Here is a 20,374-nt window from a genome sequence, read left to right as displayed (position 1 = left end):
TGAATTTTGTTATGTTTGAAGAAGTCTTCGATGAATGACTAAATAAATGTAATGTTTCCCGCTGTAGTAGTGGACAAGTGGTAAAAACGTTAGTAACTATGCGTGTATAGATAACTGGCTTCAAAAGGAACCGGCATTTCCCGTCCGGACATTTAAATCATGGCGGAAAATTAGGACCCCAAAGACCATAAAGCTCGTCTGTGGAACAGAGCAAAAAAAGTATAAATTTTTTAATTGAAATCGGTTGCATCTAGCGGACGTTATTCTATAAAACGGTTTTATAAATTTCTAGTCGCCATTTTAAAAGATGGAGGCAAATCGCAGTCCAAAAGCCATGAGTGCCATCTATAGGATATAGAGAACCATAATAGAAGTAAAATCAATTAAAATGGCGGAAGTTATTTCATAAAGAAGATTTTTTACATTTCTAGCAGCGATTTTTAAGATGGTGGCGGATTGAAACAAGTTGGGAAACCAAAATAAACCTCTCCAAGTCGAGACGCAATTAAGAGGTTTTTCTTAAATAATTAAATAAATATAATTCATATTAATTATTTTATTAGTCATTACCTTAATTCTAGTTAAATCGTTTTAAGAAACTTAATTGCTAAAATAATTTTAAACATAGCTATATTTGACGCTTGAATTCAAGCGCATGCCTTATATTTAGGGTATATAAGGCGATTGATTCACATTAAATGTCATTTGCTCCGATTTGCCAACTGCGAACGTGGTGACAGACACAGACACGTCCAGTGTAATACCTCTCCGTGACGTCATCGTCACTCGGAGAGGTAAAAATCTTTCTTGATAAGTGCTTATTGCTTAGGAGTAACGTCTATGCAAAATTTCAGCATTGAGGATCACATTGCGATTTGAGTAATTTAATTTTTTTATCAAACTGTTATTAGATTTTGAATCACATTGCTCTCAAATTAATGTCGGTTTTCATTTAAGGTTACTATGATTTAAAATTCTTGATCAAATATAAAATTGAAGCGCAATTTGAAGATTTATGATCAAACTGAGATCAAAAGTCTAATTTTCATCACATTCTTTTATTAAAATATTTTTCCTTTGTCAAAGCCGCGTACCGTTTCGTAGACAAATCGCATCTGTAATGGTTTGTTACCTGTTGTTGCTGATACTGAACATGCGGGAAAACACCTAAGAACAGTGAGGTATAGAGCTATTTCAGTGGGGGAAAACTTTCGTCTGCTACGAAAATTGGGCCTGCCTTTGAGTGTAGAGGGCGGCCATTTTGTGAGGGTTTCTCTATGGGCAAATAGCATTGGTGACGTAGCCATTACCCCCTCTGAAATAGCTCTATTTTGAAGTAAAATAATTAGCACTATACTTTTAAGTTTTTATTCCAACTGATTAGCAGAAATAATTTGTTGCCAGAGGTTATTATACTGGAAAACAGTCAAAATTTCCAACCCTTGACAAACTAAATTGTAAATCATAAAAATATGGTAATACCGTCTTGTTTTTAAATAAATTTTTCTTAAGCGCGAAATTTATTTGATAGTTCAAACTTTTATTGGTTAAGCGCCTTAGGCATAAATTCCGGTTGTCCATTCTCCAAATTCTACTTTAAAACCTTTTGTTATAATATTTGTATAAATCGGTGAAGAAAGCATTCCGGCGTAGGTACTGTACATGTAGGTCAAAGACTCCATATGGTGCTTTATAAGTACCACAGAAAATAAGTGTGACAGACACTTTCGCTTAATAGTACAGGGCATCGAAAATAGGTCCATTGAAAAATGCTGTTTACCGTTCGGTAATACAGGCGAAATTAATTTGAAAGAAATTATCTCCATAGAAAAGGATTTTTTTCTGGTGTCCAAAAATGTGTCTCAAATGAAGAGATGTAATTGTAAAATCCAAGAATGGACCCAACCGAGGGGGAAATAACTCCCTGAAAAGGTGTACACCAGATTAAATATTACAAAGTATTAATAAAAAAATTTGGGATTATTCAACAAAAAGTCGGATTAATAATGACGAAGTAAACTCTTGGCGGTTAATTTGATATTAGGCAAGATTAAATGGGATTACACTTTTAATTCGAAGATTCATTAGGATTAATAAGATTAAATCGGATTAAATTTTCAAGCTGGGATTCACTGGTATTACGCTTTTTGGGAGGGATTCAGGGGTTTATTACGTTTTTAAAGAGGGATTCACAGCGATTCACACGTATTACGTTTTTAAACAGGGGTTCACCGGTATTACGTTTTTTTGGGAGGGATTCACCGGTATTACGATTTTTGGGAGGGATTCACTGGTATTAAAATAAGAATCCATCAAATATTTTAAGTTTTATTTGGGACTAACGACATTTTTCATGGATTAAGGGGGATTATTTGCTATTAATTTATGATTATAAAAATAGTAAGGATTATCAAAATTTTTCTGGGATTCACGAAATATTGTGATTTTTCTTGGGATTAACGGCAATTTTCAAGTATTAAGGGAGATTAATACGGTATTAACCTAAAGTTTTAGTATTAAGGAGATTATTTTGAAATTGCAGATTTTTCTTGAGATTGTTAAAATTATCTTGGATTACTGAATTTTATTCGCGATTACGCAACGAGTGTACACCAGATTAAACAAGTAATTACCCCCTCGGACCCAACCCACAATTAACCTAATCTTATATAACCTGGCCTAATACGAACTAAAGTAAAAACGGTATCATTAATTTATCGATTGTCTAGGCCTAATTTCTGAAATGTTAAAAAATTAAAAAAAAAAAAAAATAAAATGTTCCGCTGAATTTTTACCTCTCCGAGTGACGTATGTCACGGAGAGGTTCTGTAACGATCGTGTCTGTCTGTCTGTCTGTGTGTCTGTCTGTCTGTTGTTACACCCACGTGACCGCGTTCGCAGTTTCCAAATCGGAGCAAACGTGTTCGCCATTTCCGAACTGCTTTCACAGTCACAGAAATGGCTCCTCTACTTGAGTTCTCACACCACCATCTGCTGGTCTTTGTCCATCCCACACGGACACCAGTCTGTACTTACTGGCTTCTAATCACCACCATCTTTTGATCTTCGTCCTCCCACATGGACACCAGTCTGTACATACTGGCTTCTAATCACCACCATCTTCTGGTCTTCGTCCATCCCACTTGGACACCAGTCTGTACATTCTGTCTTCTAAACACCACCATCTACTGGTCTTCCGTCTATTCCACATAGACACCAATCTGTCTCATTGGCTTCTACTCCATTATCATCGTTTGGTTTTAGGATATACGCGGCGATCAGCTAGGGTTACGAGAAACGTCTAGCCTCCCTAAGGTGGGATCGCCACCAAAGGTTTTCGCAATTGCGCTTTTTCCTTACTATTATAATGGAAACGAATCGTATATATACCCCAAAATTTGAAGAAAGCGGGCAAGAGGGGTACCCTTCACTTTAAACGTCAATATTAGCGAAGTTTGAGATGATAATAGGTATAACTTTATTTTAAACGATTTAACTATTATTAATGTTAATTATTGAAGATTAAAATAATTAAAAATAATTATATTTACTTAAATATTAAAGATAATCTTGTTTCTCAACTCAAAATTAATACGGAAAGAGTTAAAAAGCAGTCTATGTTTTTGTCTGTGTGTGTCCGTCCATTGTTACACTAGTGCGTCGCGTTCGCAGTTAGCCTTGTGTTGATGTGTTAAGAAATCATACAGAACCTTAATATTCCCTTTTTCCATAATATAAAGTGAATATGTGGAAGTATTTTTCGTAATTATGATGCATTTAGTACTTTTGTAGCTTTAAAGCTCTGTTTCATTTTGATATTCCAAAGATTTTTTTTAATATTGTTATTTGAAATGGCTGTTTATATATTATTTAAGCTATACTACATCTGTATATAGAATAAGTCTTGGTTTAGTGATTTTATGAAGAAAGCTAAGACCTAGACTCCGGCGGGTAAATTAAGTATCATCCGCAATAGGCTTAGTGAAACAAAGAGTAAATAATTGAGGCCTGAGGTTAAGTAAACTTTGGGCTTTGATTTTCGTGTCTGAAATGAAGAGACATCAACGGTTCAGAGTGAGCCGAAAGTTAAATACACTGTTAAATAATAAGGTTAAGGTTTTATAATAGAAGTAAAGATCATGGTGGCAATTCGAATAGTAAAAGGGCTAATGGTAAACGGGTAGTAGCTACAGACTTTTTATTCTCTTTATGGTGCGCATTGACTATCAGTGCGTCTATCTACAATTTAGCTGTGGTGTTATTTAACGTTAACATTCATGTTGGCAAACTAAGAATATTGTTGAGGTGAGACGAGACGATAGTGTTTACACTGCAAACCATTTGTGAATGTAGCTATCAGAATATACGGTAAACAGCTGAAGCGTAGACTTCATTTCCTGATCTTTTCCCAATGACTGATTTCTATGTGTCCAAGATTTATCCTTATTGGATGTAAAATGTCGTCTGCTTTACTGTATATTCGCTATGCTTGGAATACTGCTTCAATATTTCGTAAATTTTTACTTCAAAAAAGAGAAATAATTCCATATCTAGGTAAATAAGTTAGTAGTAGTAGACCTCTTGACTCGGAGAGGTAATATTTTGGTTTTCCCAACTTGTATTAAAGTTTTTCGGTATATTTAATCACTCTTAAAAAACTATTAAAATAAAGCTTGTTAGAATCTTCATTCCCCTTTAAATCGAGCAATTCTCCAGTTGATAATGAACGTACTAGGCCTACATAGTGCATTCCTTTGATTTTGAAGAGCCCGCCAGTTGTGGTGCCTCGTTAGCCTCTCCATGGCCTCTCTTTTCTGGCCTTGAGAAATATGTCTCATCTCTCTTAAAACACCCCTAGCTTTTAGAGATTTAATGCTCTGTCGTGCCGGGAGTGTGGCGCACTCCTGTAAGCCACGCTTCTGGGCGGCAAAGTTTGAGGGAATACGACACATGTCGGCGTTCCTACCCTATAGGTGCCGACTGTCCCGTGTCCGCCGGAGGTGACTTACCCCAATGCCACCTTCCGTCGCCTCCCAAGTAAACCTCATTTCCTTCCCTGCTTACACACATACGATCTAGCGGCCCCCGTCAGTGCTGGGCCGCGTAGGGTCTCCCGCTCAATTCTTCCTGGTGCTCAAGGCCTAACGGCTGGCTAAGCACTAGTGCTAGTAGGTGGAAAAAAAAAAAAAAAAAAAAAATGCTCTGTCGTCTGCTTCAGTGACGGACACTCGGACAGCGGATTCTTTGAAAAAACACCGAGTTTAATTTAAAATGACGACGTTTCATAGAACTCTTTTAAAATTAAAGAATTTAAATTTAGTATATTGTAAAATCGGAATTCCAAGAAGCTACTACGTACCACCTCTTTCAGAAAAGGTTAGCTCACCAATATTTATAAGCGTCTTATCCTAAGCATTGAAATTTTACATTAAAAATCTTACTTCTTTGGTTAAATCTTAAATAACGTTATTTTAAATTTGTAGGAGATCCCAAAAAGACCGTTTGAGGAAGCTCCAGGCAAAATAGAAAATAAAGAGGACGTATGGGACAGTTCAAATAGTTCAAGGTACACGAAAGTTCGATTTGTTGAAGGATATTGGGAATTTGTTGAAAGGTTGAAACCAAAGTTTCAAGGCCTGAGTGGAATTGAAAATCTTAAACCAAACAAAACCAGGGAAGGCAATTTGGGTCCATTAGAATGGAGACCATCAGCTGGTAACATTCAATGATTACAATAAAATAAAATCTGTTGAATAAATTGTTCGTATTTTTAGAGACACCTCCAAATCATCGATACTTTGTTGGTAGAACGAAGAACGACCTCCTTCCTGTATACTTCACAGTCGAAGCTAGAGGACCAAGGCAACTCACAGAATTGCGAAAAATTAAAGGCGATATTTGGGTTAGTTTCTAGACATAAGCCATGGATAAAGAATGCGCGTGAGGAAATTGGTTTTCACTCTACAGGATCGGCAACTCCCTATCTCGGACGACAGCTTATTCTGTATATACTCTGTTACAACATCGGTTTTCAGCACGCGCAAATATATTTCTCTAGGGAACGTAGCTTTGTACGTGCTGTCAAGAGACGAAAAACTTCAGGATCTTCAGGATTTAAAATATCCGCGAGTTTTTTAGCTCGAGTGCATGGGCCTCTAGGCCTTAGTTTCAAATACGTGTGAAATTGCCTACAGCCTACTACACGCATTTGAAACCAAGGCCTAGAGGTCCGTGCACTCGACCTAAAAAACACTCGCGGATATTTTAAACCCTGAAGATCCTGAAGTTTTTCGTCTCTTGACAGCATGTACAAAGCTACGTTACATAGAGAATGAGTTTTACGCCTGCTGACAACCGATGTTGTTACAGAGTATATACAGAATAAGCTGTCGTTCGAGATAGGGAGTTGCCAATCCTATACCGTGAAAACTAATTTCCTCACGCGCATTCTTTATCCATGCTATGACTATCTAAATAGGTTTAATCAAGCACGCATCATCTTGAATAACGGTATCAACCGAATTTTTTAAAATGTAGTCTTTTTGCTACCAAATTTCAATAATCTTACTAAAGGAACTAAAAAAGTGGTGTTCGAATTCGATATATTTGAAATACATCAAAGTCACATGACCAAGGAGTAGAATTGCTCTATTAGCTCGTCTCCTAGTGTGTTTTGATACTGGAGAGTTATTAGTGGATGGGCTGAATCATACACGCCTAGCTATAATAAATTTGGTTCAGTGTCAATTTTGATAAAGCTAATAAATATAATGCAATTACTGTTAAGTGGCAATTTAGAGAGGATAATTAACCATTTTGGTTTTTGCAGGAATTGGAAAAAGAAATTCGATCATATTTGGAAGCAAAACACAACAACAAAGAAATAGATACCCAGGTTAACGAATGCGCTGGTTTCATCAGGTTTAAAGGATCTTACTTAAATGACATAAAATGTTGGCTGTATGAAAAAGGATTTTAAATAAAATTATAGTGTATTTATAGTAAATAAAGGTTTTGTCAATATGTCTTCGGTGAATTCATTGACCATGAATGTAGATTTACTAAATGAGGTTCATACTTTAAGGTAAGATGGGGGGAGGGGGGGCGCGTGCTGGTGAATTATTTTTAAAATAGTTCAGAGGAACACATGATAGGCCTACCAATCACTAAAAAGTCCATAAAGAGTGGAATTAATCAAGCATGGAAGGGTAGTGGCGTGCGCGCGGTACTCTGAGAGACTTTCATTGCCCCACATGTCCCACCAACATTTTACTCCAGCCCACCATCTCCTCCAAGTTAAAGCATAGCGCGGCTCCAGTGGATCCCCTACAAGTTGCCTTTCCTTACGAACTCCAGTTTTGACTTGACGAAGCTAGAGGCATTTGTGGGCGGGATTTATACTTGCAACCCGGAGTTCAGGAGGAAAGTCCACTTGTAGGGAATTTAACCACGGAGCTACTCATTGAGCTCCCATGGAGCAATGAAATAAGTATTTGCTGTTATGGTTAAAGACCCTTTCAGCAGTATCAAGGTCTGCAATTTTTATTGCTCCTTAATAACGCTGATTCGCCTTGAGAAGTACAGATTTACAATTGAATAATTCTCTCTTTGAAGTACTTTATTTAAAATTTCAAAAGGGAAATTAAGGAATGCCCGTGCCGGGGACACTGCCGGACGGTGCCGGGCACTGCCGGCGTTCCGCCGCCAAGTGCTCCACTCACTGAGTGGACCACTGCTCAGACTTGTAAATAGTGATTTCATCGGGAGCCCCACGGGCTCCCGACCCCCCCAAAGCCCAATTTTCTAGGGTACCCGGGGCTCCCTAGTGAGGGAGGGAAGGATGCATTTCGGCCACAGTTTTGACGGGAAATATTCGTCATTTTATTTTTTCCCCTTTTTTGAGAGCTGTTTTGAGGGGAAATATTCGTCATTTTATATTTTCCCCTTATTTGAGAGCTGTTTTGAGGGGGAGAGTTCTCATGGCCCCGAATTTTTCAGGGTACCCGGGTGGTACCCGACCCCCCCTAAAAATATTTTTTCAGGGTGCCCAGTGAATTTTCTTGGGTGTCACAGGCTCCCTGGTACCCCCTATTTACAAGTCTGCCACTGCTCCCTTACTTATACCATCGTCTGCTACCATGACTGCTACACAATTTAAACCGAAATTGGGGCAAACACTATTTTACCCCGAAATTATTTTTGCCGAACTTTTGCCGAATTGCCCCAAATTCTAAAATAGTAGAAATCTCCCATGCGTCGTCTGCTAAAACATCCTAAATGACTTATGGCTTCGCCTTCGGCTTTTCGGGGTAAATTAGTGACCGTTTCGGCACTTATCGGCACAAAAGAGTGGGGTAAAATATAAAAATACGGCCCCCACACTAAATGTCGCAATTAAATCAAGCAATCATTCAAATCCATTTCAGAAACTAAATAAGCCTAACTACCCTCTCTTGCCCCCAATGACACTTGAAATAATAAATAGAATTTTTTCGGCAAGGATTGAATTTTCAATTAAACATTGATATTAATGAGAATTCTTTATTCAATCTCAATTTATAAGCTAAATCTACTCTACCGAACCACAATCCAACGTTAATTTCAACTTAATTAAGTATAATTAAAGTGAAATTCGACCAAAAACGTACATTTTTGGGACAAAAATTAAAATAACTTTTAATTAAGCTACATAATTAAGACTAAAACTAAGCTAGAAGTTGGTAAAGCCCGTTTTTTCGTATTTGACACTGAAATTAATTATTATTATCTTTTTAATACATTAATATTCAGGAAATTCGAAAGTTTGGGGTAAAATAGGGTTTTTTCGGCAGGGATTGAATTTTCAATTAAACATTGACATTAATGTGAATTATTTATTGAATCTCAATTTATGAGCTAAATCTACTCTGCCGAACCACAATCCAACGTTAATTTCAACTTAATTAAGCATAATTAACGTAAAATTCGACCAAAAACGTACATTTTTGGGAAGAAAAATTAAAATAACTTTTAATTAAACTACATAATTAAGATTAAAACTAAGCTATAAGCTGGTAAAGCCCCTTTTTTCCTATTTGACACTTAAATTAATTTATATTATCTCTATAATAGATTAATAGTCACGAAATTGAAAAGATTGGGTTAAATTAGGGATTGTTCGGCAGAATAATGCAAAAATATGCCGAACCTTTGAAGAAGCGCGAAATTCCAAAGTTTGGGGTAAAGTAGGGATTGTTCGGCAAGGATTGAATTTTCAATTAAACATTGATATTAATGTGAATTATTTATAGAATCTCAATTTATAAGCTAAATCTACTCTGCCGAACCACAATAATACGTTAATTTCAACTTAATTAAGTATAATTAACGTAAAATTCGACCAAAAACGTACATTTTGGGACAAAAATTAAAATAACTTTTAATTAAACTACATAATTAAGATTAAAACTAAGCTATAAGCTGGAAAATCCCCTTTTTTCCCATTTAACACTGAAATTAAATTATATTATCTCTATAATACATTAATATTCAGGAAATTCAAAAGTTTGGGGTAAAATAGGGATTGTTCGGCAAAAACTCCACTAAACATTGCAATTTTTTGTGAAATATTTATTGAATCTTAATCAACACCGCCGAACCACAGTCCAACGTTGATTTCATCTTAATTACGTGTACATAATTAACGTGAAATTAACGCAAATTTTTGGGTAAAAACATAGATAACTATAAATAAATTAACAAATTAAAATTAAAACTACACTTATCTTTCACCCAGCTTCCATTTTCCTTTTGATTATTTACAATTATCACTCAGAAGTACTTTTTTCCACATTGAAAGTGAGAGCCATTGAAATTTAAAGGTTGTACCTATAAGCTTACGTTTAATCTTAATTATGTAGTTTTATTAAAAGTTATTTTAATTTTTGTCCCAAAAATGTACGTTTTGGTCGAATTTTACGTTAATTATACTTAATTAAGTTGAAATTAACGTTGGATTGTGGTTCGGCAGAGTAAATTTAGTTAATTAATTGAGATTCAATAAAGAATTCACATTAATATCAATGTTTAATCGAAAATTCAATCCTTGCCGAAAAAAACCCTATTTTACCCCAAACATTGGAATTTCCTGAATATTAATGTATTATATAGATGATAATAATTAATTTCAGTGTTAAATAGGAAAAAAGGGGATTTACCAGCTTAAAGCTTAGTTTTAATCTTAATTATGTAGTTTAATTAAAAGTTGTTTTAATTTTTGTCCCAAAATGTACGTTTTTGGTCGAATTTCACTTTAATTATACTTAATTAAGTTGAAATTAACGTTCAATTGTGGTTCGGCAGAGTAGATTTAGCTTATAAATTGAGATTCAATAAAGAATTCATATTAATATCAATGTTTAATTGAAAATTCAATCCTTGCCGAACAATCCCTAATTTAACCCCAAACTTTGGAATTTCGCGCTTCTTCAAAGACTCGGCATATTTTTTCATTTCACGCCCATAATATTTTGCCGAAAAAACCCTTTTTAACACCAAACTTTGGAATTTCCTGAATATTAATGTATTATAAAGATAATATAAATTAATTTCAGTGTTAAATGGGGAAAAAAGGGATTTACCACCTTATAGCTTAGTTTTAATCTTAATTATGTAGCTTAATTAAAAGTTATTTTAATTTTTGTCCCAAAAATGTACGTTTTTGGTCGAATTTCACTTTAATTATACTTAATTAAGTTGAAATTAACGTTGGATTGTGGTTCGGCAGAGTAGATTTAGCTTATAAATTGAGATTCAATAAACAGTTCACATTAATGTCAATGTTTAGTTGAGTTTTTGATCTTTGCCGAAAAATTTATTATTTTAAGTGCCGTTGGGGGCAAGAGAGGGTAGTTTAGTTAGGCTTATTTAGTTTCTGAAATGGATTTGAATGATTGCTTGATTTAATTGCGACGTTTAGTGTGGGGCCGTATATTTATATTTTACCCCACTCTTTTGTGCCGAAAAGTGCCGAAACGGTCACTAATTTACCCCGAAAAGCCGAAGGCGAAGCCAGAAGTCATTTAGGATGTTTTAGCAGACGACGCATGGGAGATTTCTACTATTTTAGAATTTGGGGTAATTCGGCAAAAGTTCGGCAAAAATAATTCGGGGTAAAATAGTGTTTGCCGCCAAGGGCAGTTTAAATTGCGTAGCAGTCATGGTAGCAGACGATGGTATAAGTAAGGGCGGCACCAGGGTGGGAAATAAGGATTTTTTTTAAACTGGACATTGGGCCAGCGACCCCTCTGGCCTGGAATAAATAAACTGGTTCATGACCACTGACCAGAGCGCGTCGTCTGCTAAATTGAAGAAGTGGATAACTACAATATATTAGCTAATTTCTGGACTCTGGAAACCCTTGAATTTTCATAGTGGTCCTGTGGACCACTGACCCCCTCCGATTTAATTTTTAAAGTGGTCCAGGCAATTTTTAAACTGGTCATTTGCCCTGTGACACCGCCTTATTTCCCACGCTGGGCGGCACGCCGGCAGCCCGGCACGAGCATTCCTTAATTTCCCTTTTGAAATTTTAAATAAAGTGCTTCAAAGAGAGAATTATTCAATTCTAAATCTGAACTTCTCAAGGCGAATCAGCGCTATCAAGGAGCAATAAAAATTGCAGACTTGATACTGCAGAAAGGGTCTTTATCGATGACTGCAAATACTTCCCATTTTCATTGCTCCGTGGGAGCTCTTGAGGTAACTTGGTGGAGATGATGGGCTGGAGTAAAATGTTGGTGGGACATGTGCGGCAATGAAAGTCTCCCAGAGTACCTTGCGCACGCCACTACCCTTCCATAGCCGCGTAGAACTATTGTATTTGTATGGAGTAGCTTCTATTTCTATTCTCACCCCCCCGGGTAGAAATAGGCGGAAGCCTATTCCTACCCTAGGTGAAAATAGCGTAGAGGCTATATCCACCCTACCACGTGACTAAGAATTGAGGTAAGGACTGCGGTAGGGTGAAAATAGCTTGGCTGCTATTTCCACCGCCCGGTGAAGTCTACCCCGGGTGAACATAGCGTCGAGGCTATATCCACCCTACCGCGTGACTAAGAATTTAAGTAAGGACATCGGTAGGGTGAAAATAGCTTGGGCGCTATTTTCACCGCCCGGAGAAGGGAAAAGTCTACCCCGGGTGAACATAGCGTAGATTTTATTTCCACCCTACCACGTGACTAAGAATGGAGGTAAGGGCCGCGGGAGGGTGAAAATAGCTTGGGCGCTATTTTCACCGACCGGTGAAGTCTACCCCGGGTGAACATAGCGTAGATTATATATCCACCCTACCACGGGAGTAAGAATTGAGGTAAGGGCCGCGGGAGTGTGAAAATAGCTTGGGCGCTATTTTCACCGTCCGGTGAAGGGAAAAGTCTACCCCGGGTGAACATAGCGTAGATTTTATTTCCACCCTACCACGGGAGTAAGAATGGAGGTAAGAGCCGCGGGAGAGTGAAAATAGCTTGGGCGCTATTTTCACCGCCCGGTGAAGTCTACCCCGGGTGAACATAGCTTCCAGGCTATTTCCACCCTACCATGTGACTAACCCTTGTTTTACGTATTTATCAAAAGTACGCCATACTTAAAGATTACGCACTGTATGGAAATTATTACGAGAAGTTTACAAAACATGTAAATAACGCTAGAAAACTTAAAACAACTTATACCATAAGCTATTTTTGGACACCATAGGTTAATTTTAGACCACGTTAGGATTATTTTTGACACTAATGTCATTTCGGTAAAAACTTGCTTTTATAATTAAACCATAGAAACTGTTCATGTTGGAAGAACTTTTGAATACATAAAAAGATCCTTAAATATGACTATAACATACTCAAAGGACATCCCCGTATCTCTAATATAACCAGAGCTATGAGCCTTCAAAGTTAAGTGTAATGTTAATTCTATGGAGGGGATGTTTATGAACATTTTGTTTAATTAGTAAAAGGAATGACCAAAATATTCTCGGCCGCATGGCGTCACGCGCAAGTGCGGTCACGTGGTAGGGTAGGAATAGTAGTTCTCCATCCCACTATCTCCTCCAAGTAGAAAAGTCATAGCCCACTCGATCATACGCTCACGGACGATTCCATTGATTCGAATGACCTGAAATTTCAATAGAGTAATTTATTTCCCATATACGGCAACGTCATAACCCTCTATCTCTTACCTTAGTGATATCCCCCCTCCCCTTCCCTTCCGGGGGCAAATAGTATTCTCTAGTACAAAGTTGCCCCTAACGTAGGGGATACACAGTTCACTCCCCCTCTCAACCGAAATTACTCTATACATTACATTCTATTTTGCCATAAGTAACATAGATTATACTGAAAAGGTTTCGAAGTCTTCCAGAGTGGATAAATAAAAATTAATTCACAACAACCAAATTGTAAATTCAATGGATAGTTACACACACAAAGGTTTAAAATCTTTAAACATAAGAATTTTATTTGTCAAAATTACTTGCTAAACGAAGCTAAAATGTAACGGACGGAAGGCTTAATTGACTGTACATAAAGAACAAGCATACATGTAACGTATCATCAGTTAAGAAGTTCATTAGTTTTATTACGAAATTTCATTTTTACCTCTCCGAGTGACGATGACGTCACGGAGAGGTACGTGTCTGTCTGTCTGTCTGTCAGACCTCACGTGACCGCGTTCGCAGTTTACAAATCGGAGCAAACAAATACCCGATTTCCGGAACGCGCTCGCGATTCACGGAAATTTGGCCATTCATCTGCCAACACCAGTCTTTACTAACTGGCTTCTAAGGACCACAATCTGCTAGTCTTTGTCCATCCCACATGGACACTAGCCTGTACTTGCTGGCTCGTTAGCACCACCATCTTCTGTTCTTCGTCAATCCCACATTGACACCAGCTTCTATGCACCACCATCTTCAGGTCTTTGTCCATTCCGGCTTCTTCTCCATCGTTATCGTTTGGTTTGGTTTTAGGATATACGCGGCGATCGGCAAGGGTTACGAGAAACGTCTAGCCTCCCAATGGCAGGGCTTCCACCCTCGGTTCACGCGAAAGCGTTTTTATATATTAATATAATGGAAACGAATCGCATATATACCCCAAAATTTGAAGAAAGCGGGCAAGAGGGGTACCCTTCACTTTAAACGTCAATATTAGCAAAGTTTCGAGAGATAATAGGAACAACTTTATTTTAAACGATTTAACTATTTTTAAAGTTATTTACTGGCGATTAAAATAATTAATATAATTTATATTTAATTAATTATTTAAGATAAACTTATTGCTATGTAATGACACAAGTGAGAGTTTATATAGAACGAGTAATGGAGATTGCATCCGAATCGAAACACTACACGCACATCAAAGTTAATATAAAGCGAGTAGGATGATAAGATCTCTTACAAAACGATAACATTTCCTTTTTGCAGAATATTAAATGGAAATATTTTAAATATTTTTCGGCATTACGATTCTTTAAGTAGCTATAAAGCTCTGTTTCATCTTAATATTCCAAGAACATCTTTTTATATTAACATTTCAAATTTGGTGTTTACTTTTTAATTCAGCTTTACTACATTTATATATAGTGTAAACGCATTTTTTATATTCATTAGATAATATGGATGTTAATTCTTCATCTATTCACAAGTGTTTAAACGATTGGGTCTGTGAAATAAGATACCCTAGATTTATACTAGAAATGACCTTGTTTCGCCTCATCTTATAGGAGGTGTTAACGGTTCAGAGTGAGCCGAAAGTTAAATACACCCTTCAGTGATACATTTTAGGTCCTCATTAGAATTATTGAGGATACAAAGGAAATTGTTAAACGCTTAAGCCTTTGCTAAAGACCTTGGCAATATTTCGCCGATTTGAACTATGTATTTCCGGTTTTTCTCATTGGCTGGTGGACCTGTGTTTAGAAAGTAAATTCGTCTCGGCTCGGAGAGGTTCATTTTGGTTTCCCAACTGGTTGGGTTATTAAGGTGTTTAACTCAATTTTTTATTTTACTAATTCTGATTAAACACACTTGTCAAACGCGTACATTGTTCAACCAAATAACCTTGAGAGAAAGCGAGATTTGTGTCGTCAACATCCGACCGTACTTTGGAAGGCTTTCATTCACTTTAGCTCTCAATAACTTTCTGTTACTTTTATTTTTCTTTGATGTAACGTAACGTTACTTATAAACTTGAATTTCAATCTAAGAGGTTTTCTTTGATTTCAGGCTGTTTGCAAGTCCATAAACTAATGGAACCAAAGTTAATTAAGAAGATTAATGTTCTGATTAAATTGCGTAACAATAATAATTATATGTTATGGGTTATAAAATAAAGCAAAATACAAAATATATTCTTCCATTTTTTGTTAATTTATATTCGACTAGCAATTACCCACGGCGTCGCTCGCGTGTAATAAGAACTTCCATCAAAATGATATAAAAAATGGGTAAATTTTACTGATGACTAATATTTTTGTAGCACCCTAGGAGCGAAGGCACTCGGCGTTGCCCGTAAGCCCGTTGGGACATTTTTTTATTACTTTTCACGCGGACATTATTTCATAAAGAAGGCTTTTAAGTTTTTGACCGCCGTTTTAAAAGATGGCAAAAAATCGAACCCGAAAAACCATTCAGCCCGTCTATAGGTTAAAGAAAAGCATTGTACCAAATATTTGTTAAATCGGTTGAAACGCGCGGAATTTGTTTCATAGAGATGATTTTTCACATTTCTGGGCGCCATTTTTTAAGATGGCGGTGGATTGGAAAAATCTTTCTTAGTACGCGCCTACTACTTATGAGTAACATTCCCGCAAATATTCCACTTTCTAGAGCAAGCGGTTTGTGCTGGGCGATGATTATCAGTCAGTCTGTAAGTCAGGACTTTGACTTATATAGATACTAGCTGTTACCCGCGGCGTCGCTCGCGTGTAATAAGAACTTACATCAAAAAGTTATAAAATGGGTATATTATACTGATGACTAATATTTTTGTAGCACCCTAGGAGCGAAGGCACTCGGCATTGCCCGTCAGCCCGTTGGGATATTTTTTTATTACTTTTCACGCGGACATTATTTCAAAAAGAAGGGTTTTAAGTTTTTGATCGCCATTTTAAAAGATGGCAACAAATCGAGCCCGAAGAACCATTCAGCCCGTCTATAGGTTAAAGGAAACCAGTGTACTAAATATTTGTGAAATCGGTTGAAACGCACGGACTTTGTTGCGTAGAGAAGATTTTTTTACTTTTCTGGGCGCCATTTTTGAAGATGGCGGCGGATTGGAAAAATCTTTCTTAGTACGCGCCTACTACGTATGAGTAACATCAAGAATTTATTTACTATAAGAATGCCTAAGTAGCGAGATTTTACGCTTCTACTCTTACGCCGGTGTTAGTGGACAAATAAGCCCCACCCCTTTCATGTCCGTCATTGCTCTGCGCTTTCCTATTGGATCCCGTGGGGATATGTCATACACACGCGATTGACGTATTCCGAATAGAGAAAAAAAAAACTCGAGAAAAGTAAACAAAAAATGGAGGCTGCCAGCGGTGCTGAAACGGTACGCGAATGGTTTTTAATTGCCATTAACAAGTTAGTTAAAGGTTTTGAACCTATCTTAATGGATTTTGAATACGTGTCTCTACGTGAAAATCGTTAGTTCTATGATGTTTCTAAATCGAATCAAGTGTACTATACTTATGATTTCGTGAGTTCCAAAAACCAAACCAAGGCTTAACGAAAAGGTAAAAGAGATGGATGGTGAAAACATAGAGTAAGAGAAAATATTAAGCCCCGCCTCCGTTTCCAGCCTCCCCCACCCATGAGGGTGGATTGTCGACTATCACGCGCGCACCGGACGCCTTTTTAGGCATTCTTATAGTAAATAAATTCTTGTCACTATTTAATTCAATCAACTGATTTTACTGTTAATCGATCTATTCCCTTTAAATTTATTCAAAAAATTGCATATCTCCGCTTTTTCAAGAACAGTTCTATTTTCCGAAAACATTTTATCATGAAATTAATTATTTTGAAGGGAGTACGTTTAGAGGGATCAATAATTAATATTTGAAATATTCTACTGAATTTCTAAGAAGAGCACCCATACACTGCAAGCACGGATGACTGCAAAATTTTATATCATAACTCGTTTAGAGTGAAGTGGTTTATGTATTAATTCCGCTGAAAGGAATATAAAATGACATTGTACAGTACTGAGAAATTTTTCTTTCTATGAAATCTTTACCCTTATCTTTGGTTATGGTTATGCCTATATAATATTTTTCCAGTCCATGAAAGGAGAGCTACCTACTAAAAGCAACCACATGGGACAAAAGTTGTTCCTTTTCCTTAGGTAAACGACATTATTATATTAGTCCGAGCAAAATAAATTACTCTTAATCATATTTTATCGAATATCAGTCTTCTCAACAAATTGTAACCGCTGAAAAAACTTTTTTTGGTGCAAACTTGAAAATTTCTCAAGTCACTAACATTTAAACCAATGTCCGTCAAGGTGCTTACAAGTTAAGGAACATCGATACGAAATCCCTTCAAAATAATTAATTTCATGATAAAATGTTTTCGGAAAATGGAATTATTCTTGAAAAAGGGGAGATATGCAATTTTTTGAATAAATTTAGAGGGAATAGATCGATTAACAGTACAATCAGTTGATTGAATTAAATAGTGATTAAGGATTAAACTACTAAAAATACTTAAAGAAAAATTTCAATATCTGAACTTCAGTCAATTGATAAACCTCACTCATATCGTTGGTTTTTTCGGTCTTGGTCCAAACAAAGACGTTTTTGTATAATATCTTTCACTTCAGTCTTAAAGCGGTAGTCAACTCTTAACAGGCTGAAAAGGGTCATTTCCCGTCCCTATTATCTAAGGAACAAAAAATGCTATTAGTTAGCGGTTTTGAATAAAATATAAATCGAAATCATCTTTGGTTTGTGATACATTATTGATAATGATGGCACTAGATATTAGTGAGTATTAATTAAAATTAATAGCCTTTTCAAAATCGTAAAATTATTAACTATTTAATTTCGCAGAATTGTTTACTTCTTAAATAAGTGTGTTGAGAAAGTTACGTGTGTTAAACTTTACAAAAAAAGGAATGTGCTATAATCTATTTAAAAGCTGTCTGTAAAATCATGCTTGCAATCAGCCTATGCAAATTCCCCTCTAAGAAGATCATGGGTGCATTGATTATGGCTAAAAGAAAGGCAACATACGAATGGCTAAAAGTGCGCCTCTTTTTAGGGTAGAAAGAAACTAAAATACCATTTTTTTAGAAAATTTGTGGCAATAAACAAGATAATTAGCAAAAATCAGGGGTAAAAACAAATCCAATTTAGTAAAATTTTGGAAAAGGGGAAATATATTCAGTTGATAAAACTTGATAATTCCAAAAACTGGTGAACACTTAGCCGCTCATAACAACCTAGTCTAACATAAGCTTAATCCTGTATCTAAACCTAACATGATATATCACATCATTAATCAAATGGGTCTCAGATTGCCAATTTATACCCTTGATGATCTATACATATTCTGGATTATTATAATAATTTGCCCTAAAATGTTAAACTTACAGTTTTGGAGACTTGGGAGACCACAAAAATCCGAAATTGCGATCTAATATATGAATGCTCACTGAGAACAGCCAAAATAAAATTAATATATAATTAAAAAATAATGAAACCCTGTACACCTCATATGGAAGTGTTGAATTAACTGCGCTTACGTAAACACCACTGTCTTAACTGCCAAAGCGAAAACACATTAAGCTTTTTGTCATCTTTCCAGTAGTATTGATTTCAACGCCTCAATAAATTGGATAGTTATGCCATTGTTTACTTCAAATTGGAAGCGACATCGAATACAAATACAGTGTAAAACCTAGGGTAAGGAACTTAGGAATAGGATATGTTTCTAGAATTTTTTTTTATTGCTCCGTTTTGCAGGACGAGCTAGGGCTTCATACAAAGCCTTACAGCTCCAAATTCGTAAATTCGTGGGGATAAACTAAAGATCTAAAAATTTTTTGATAGCCAGTTTGAATTGGGAAATCGAACGTAGGGAAACGATTTCATCAGGAAGGGAGTTCCAAACGGGGATAGTTCTCCTGAAGAAAGAGTGTTTTAGTGGGTCTTTGCGGGATGGCGGGAGAAAGAGTTGGCGACTATGGCCGCGGGTATAGTGCGTGTGAGGGAGGGAGACAAAGTGGGGCTGATCGGAGGAGTGGAGTACACGAAAGAGGCTGATTAGATCCATGTAGGTTCGCCGACTGGACAGGGGGCCCAACCGAGGGAAGTGAGTCTGCTTTCGCGAGGTAAGTGGCGTAGAGATTTTGGGATTTTTGAAGCGCGACCCTGAACGTCGTTGAGGAGTTTTATATCACCACCAGAGGAGGGATTCCATAGTTGGCACCCAAATTCAAGGGTCGGACGAACATAGCAGTTGAAAAGTCGCGTAAGAAAGCGATGGGAGAGATTAGGAAAGTTGGCTTTGATGGTCGCGAGTAGCCCATTGGAACCACTACATGTCCTAGTAATATGGGTGTGGAATTTAAGGTTATGGGAAACTTGCACTCCTAAATCCCGACATTCGTTTACCCGACGTATATTTTGTCCACTAAGGTATACGGAGACTCGGATAGGGTAGATCTTCATCAGCTTTCGTACGGTGAATGGTTAGTAATAAGCTTTTGAGTGTTAAAAGAGAGGCCGTTACGCGAGGTCCATGTTTCAAGCCGATTGAGGTCAGACTGAAGGGTTTGTACATCTTCATAAGAGTGGATTACACGAAAAATTTTAAGGTCGTCCGCGAAGAGGCACAACTTAGAGGATAATTGAGAGGGAAGGTCATTTATGAAAATGAGGAACAGGAGAGGTCCAAGAACGCTACCCTGAGGGACGCCCAAAGAACTTGGGGGACGCCACTAGTAACTAGTAGGAAAGTACTAAGGAATTCGCCAACGCGGACTGACTGCGTGCGGCCAAGTAAGTAGGACTTAATCCACTTGTAGATATTGTTAATTAAACCCAATACCCGAGTCAAAGGCCTTAGCTATGTCTAGGTATATGACGTCAACCCTATGTCCCTCATCAAAAGCTGAGAGCCACGTAGAAAAAGCCGAAAGGAGGTTTGACTCAACAGATCTGTTGTTAAGAAAACCATGTTGGAACTTACTTAGATGTGGGGCTACAAACTGCAAGAGGGGCTACAAACTGCAAGAGGGGCATACGGATGCACTTTTCAAGGACCTTGCAAACTGTCGACGTTAAACTGATGGGTCTGTAATTGATGGCATCGCTTTTGCTAACTTTG

General features: G+C 37.0%; 1 protein-coding gene across 1 annotated transcript; it reads left to right on the top strand.

Moving 5' to 3' along the window:
• The first annotated feature begins 5,227 nt into the window (after positions 1-5,227).
• mRpL49 (mitochondrial ribosomal protein L49) lies at positions 5,228-7,023 on the top strand. Its single transcript, XM_089844445.1, has 4 exons — positions 5,228-5,376; positions 5,484-5,715; positions 5,775-5,902; positions 6,830-7,023. Exons 1-4 carry the CDS (start codon positions 5,272-5,274, stop codon positions 6,977-6,979), a joined length of 615 nt encoding a protein of 204 aa, XP_089700571.1. The 5' UTR covers positions 5,228-5,271; the 3' UTR covers positions 6,980-7,023.
• Positions 7,024-20,374: the final 13,351 nt, after the last annotated feature.

The sequence above is a fragment of the Phalangium opilio genome, unplaced genomic scaffold (assembly GCF_054372755.1).
Source record: "Phalangium opilio isolate 3A_F unplaced genomic scaffold, DU_Popi_V2 ptg000075l_1, whole genome shotgun sequence".
Taxonomy (NCBI): Eukaryota; Metazoa; Arthropoda; class Arachnida; order Opiliones; family Phalangiidae; genus Phalangium; species Phalangium opilio.
This window is presented reverse-complemented; position numbering and strand designations above follow the sequence as displayed.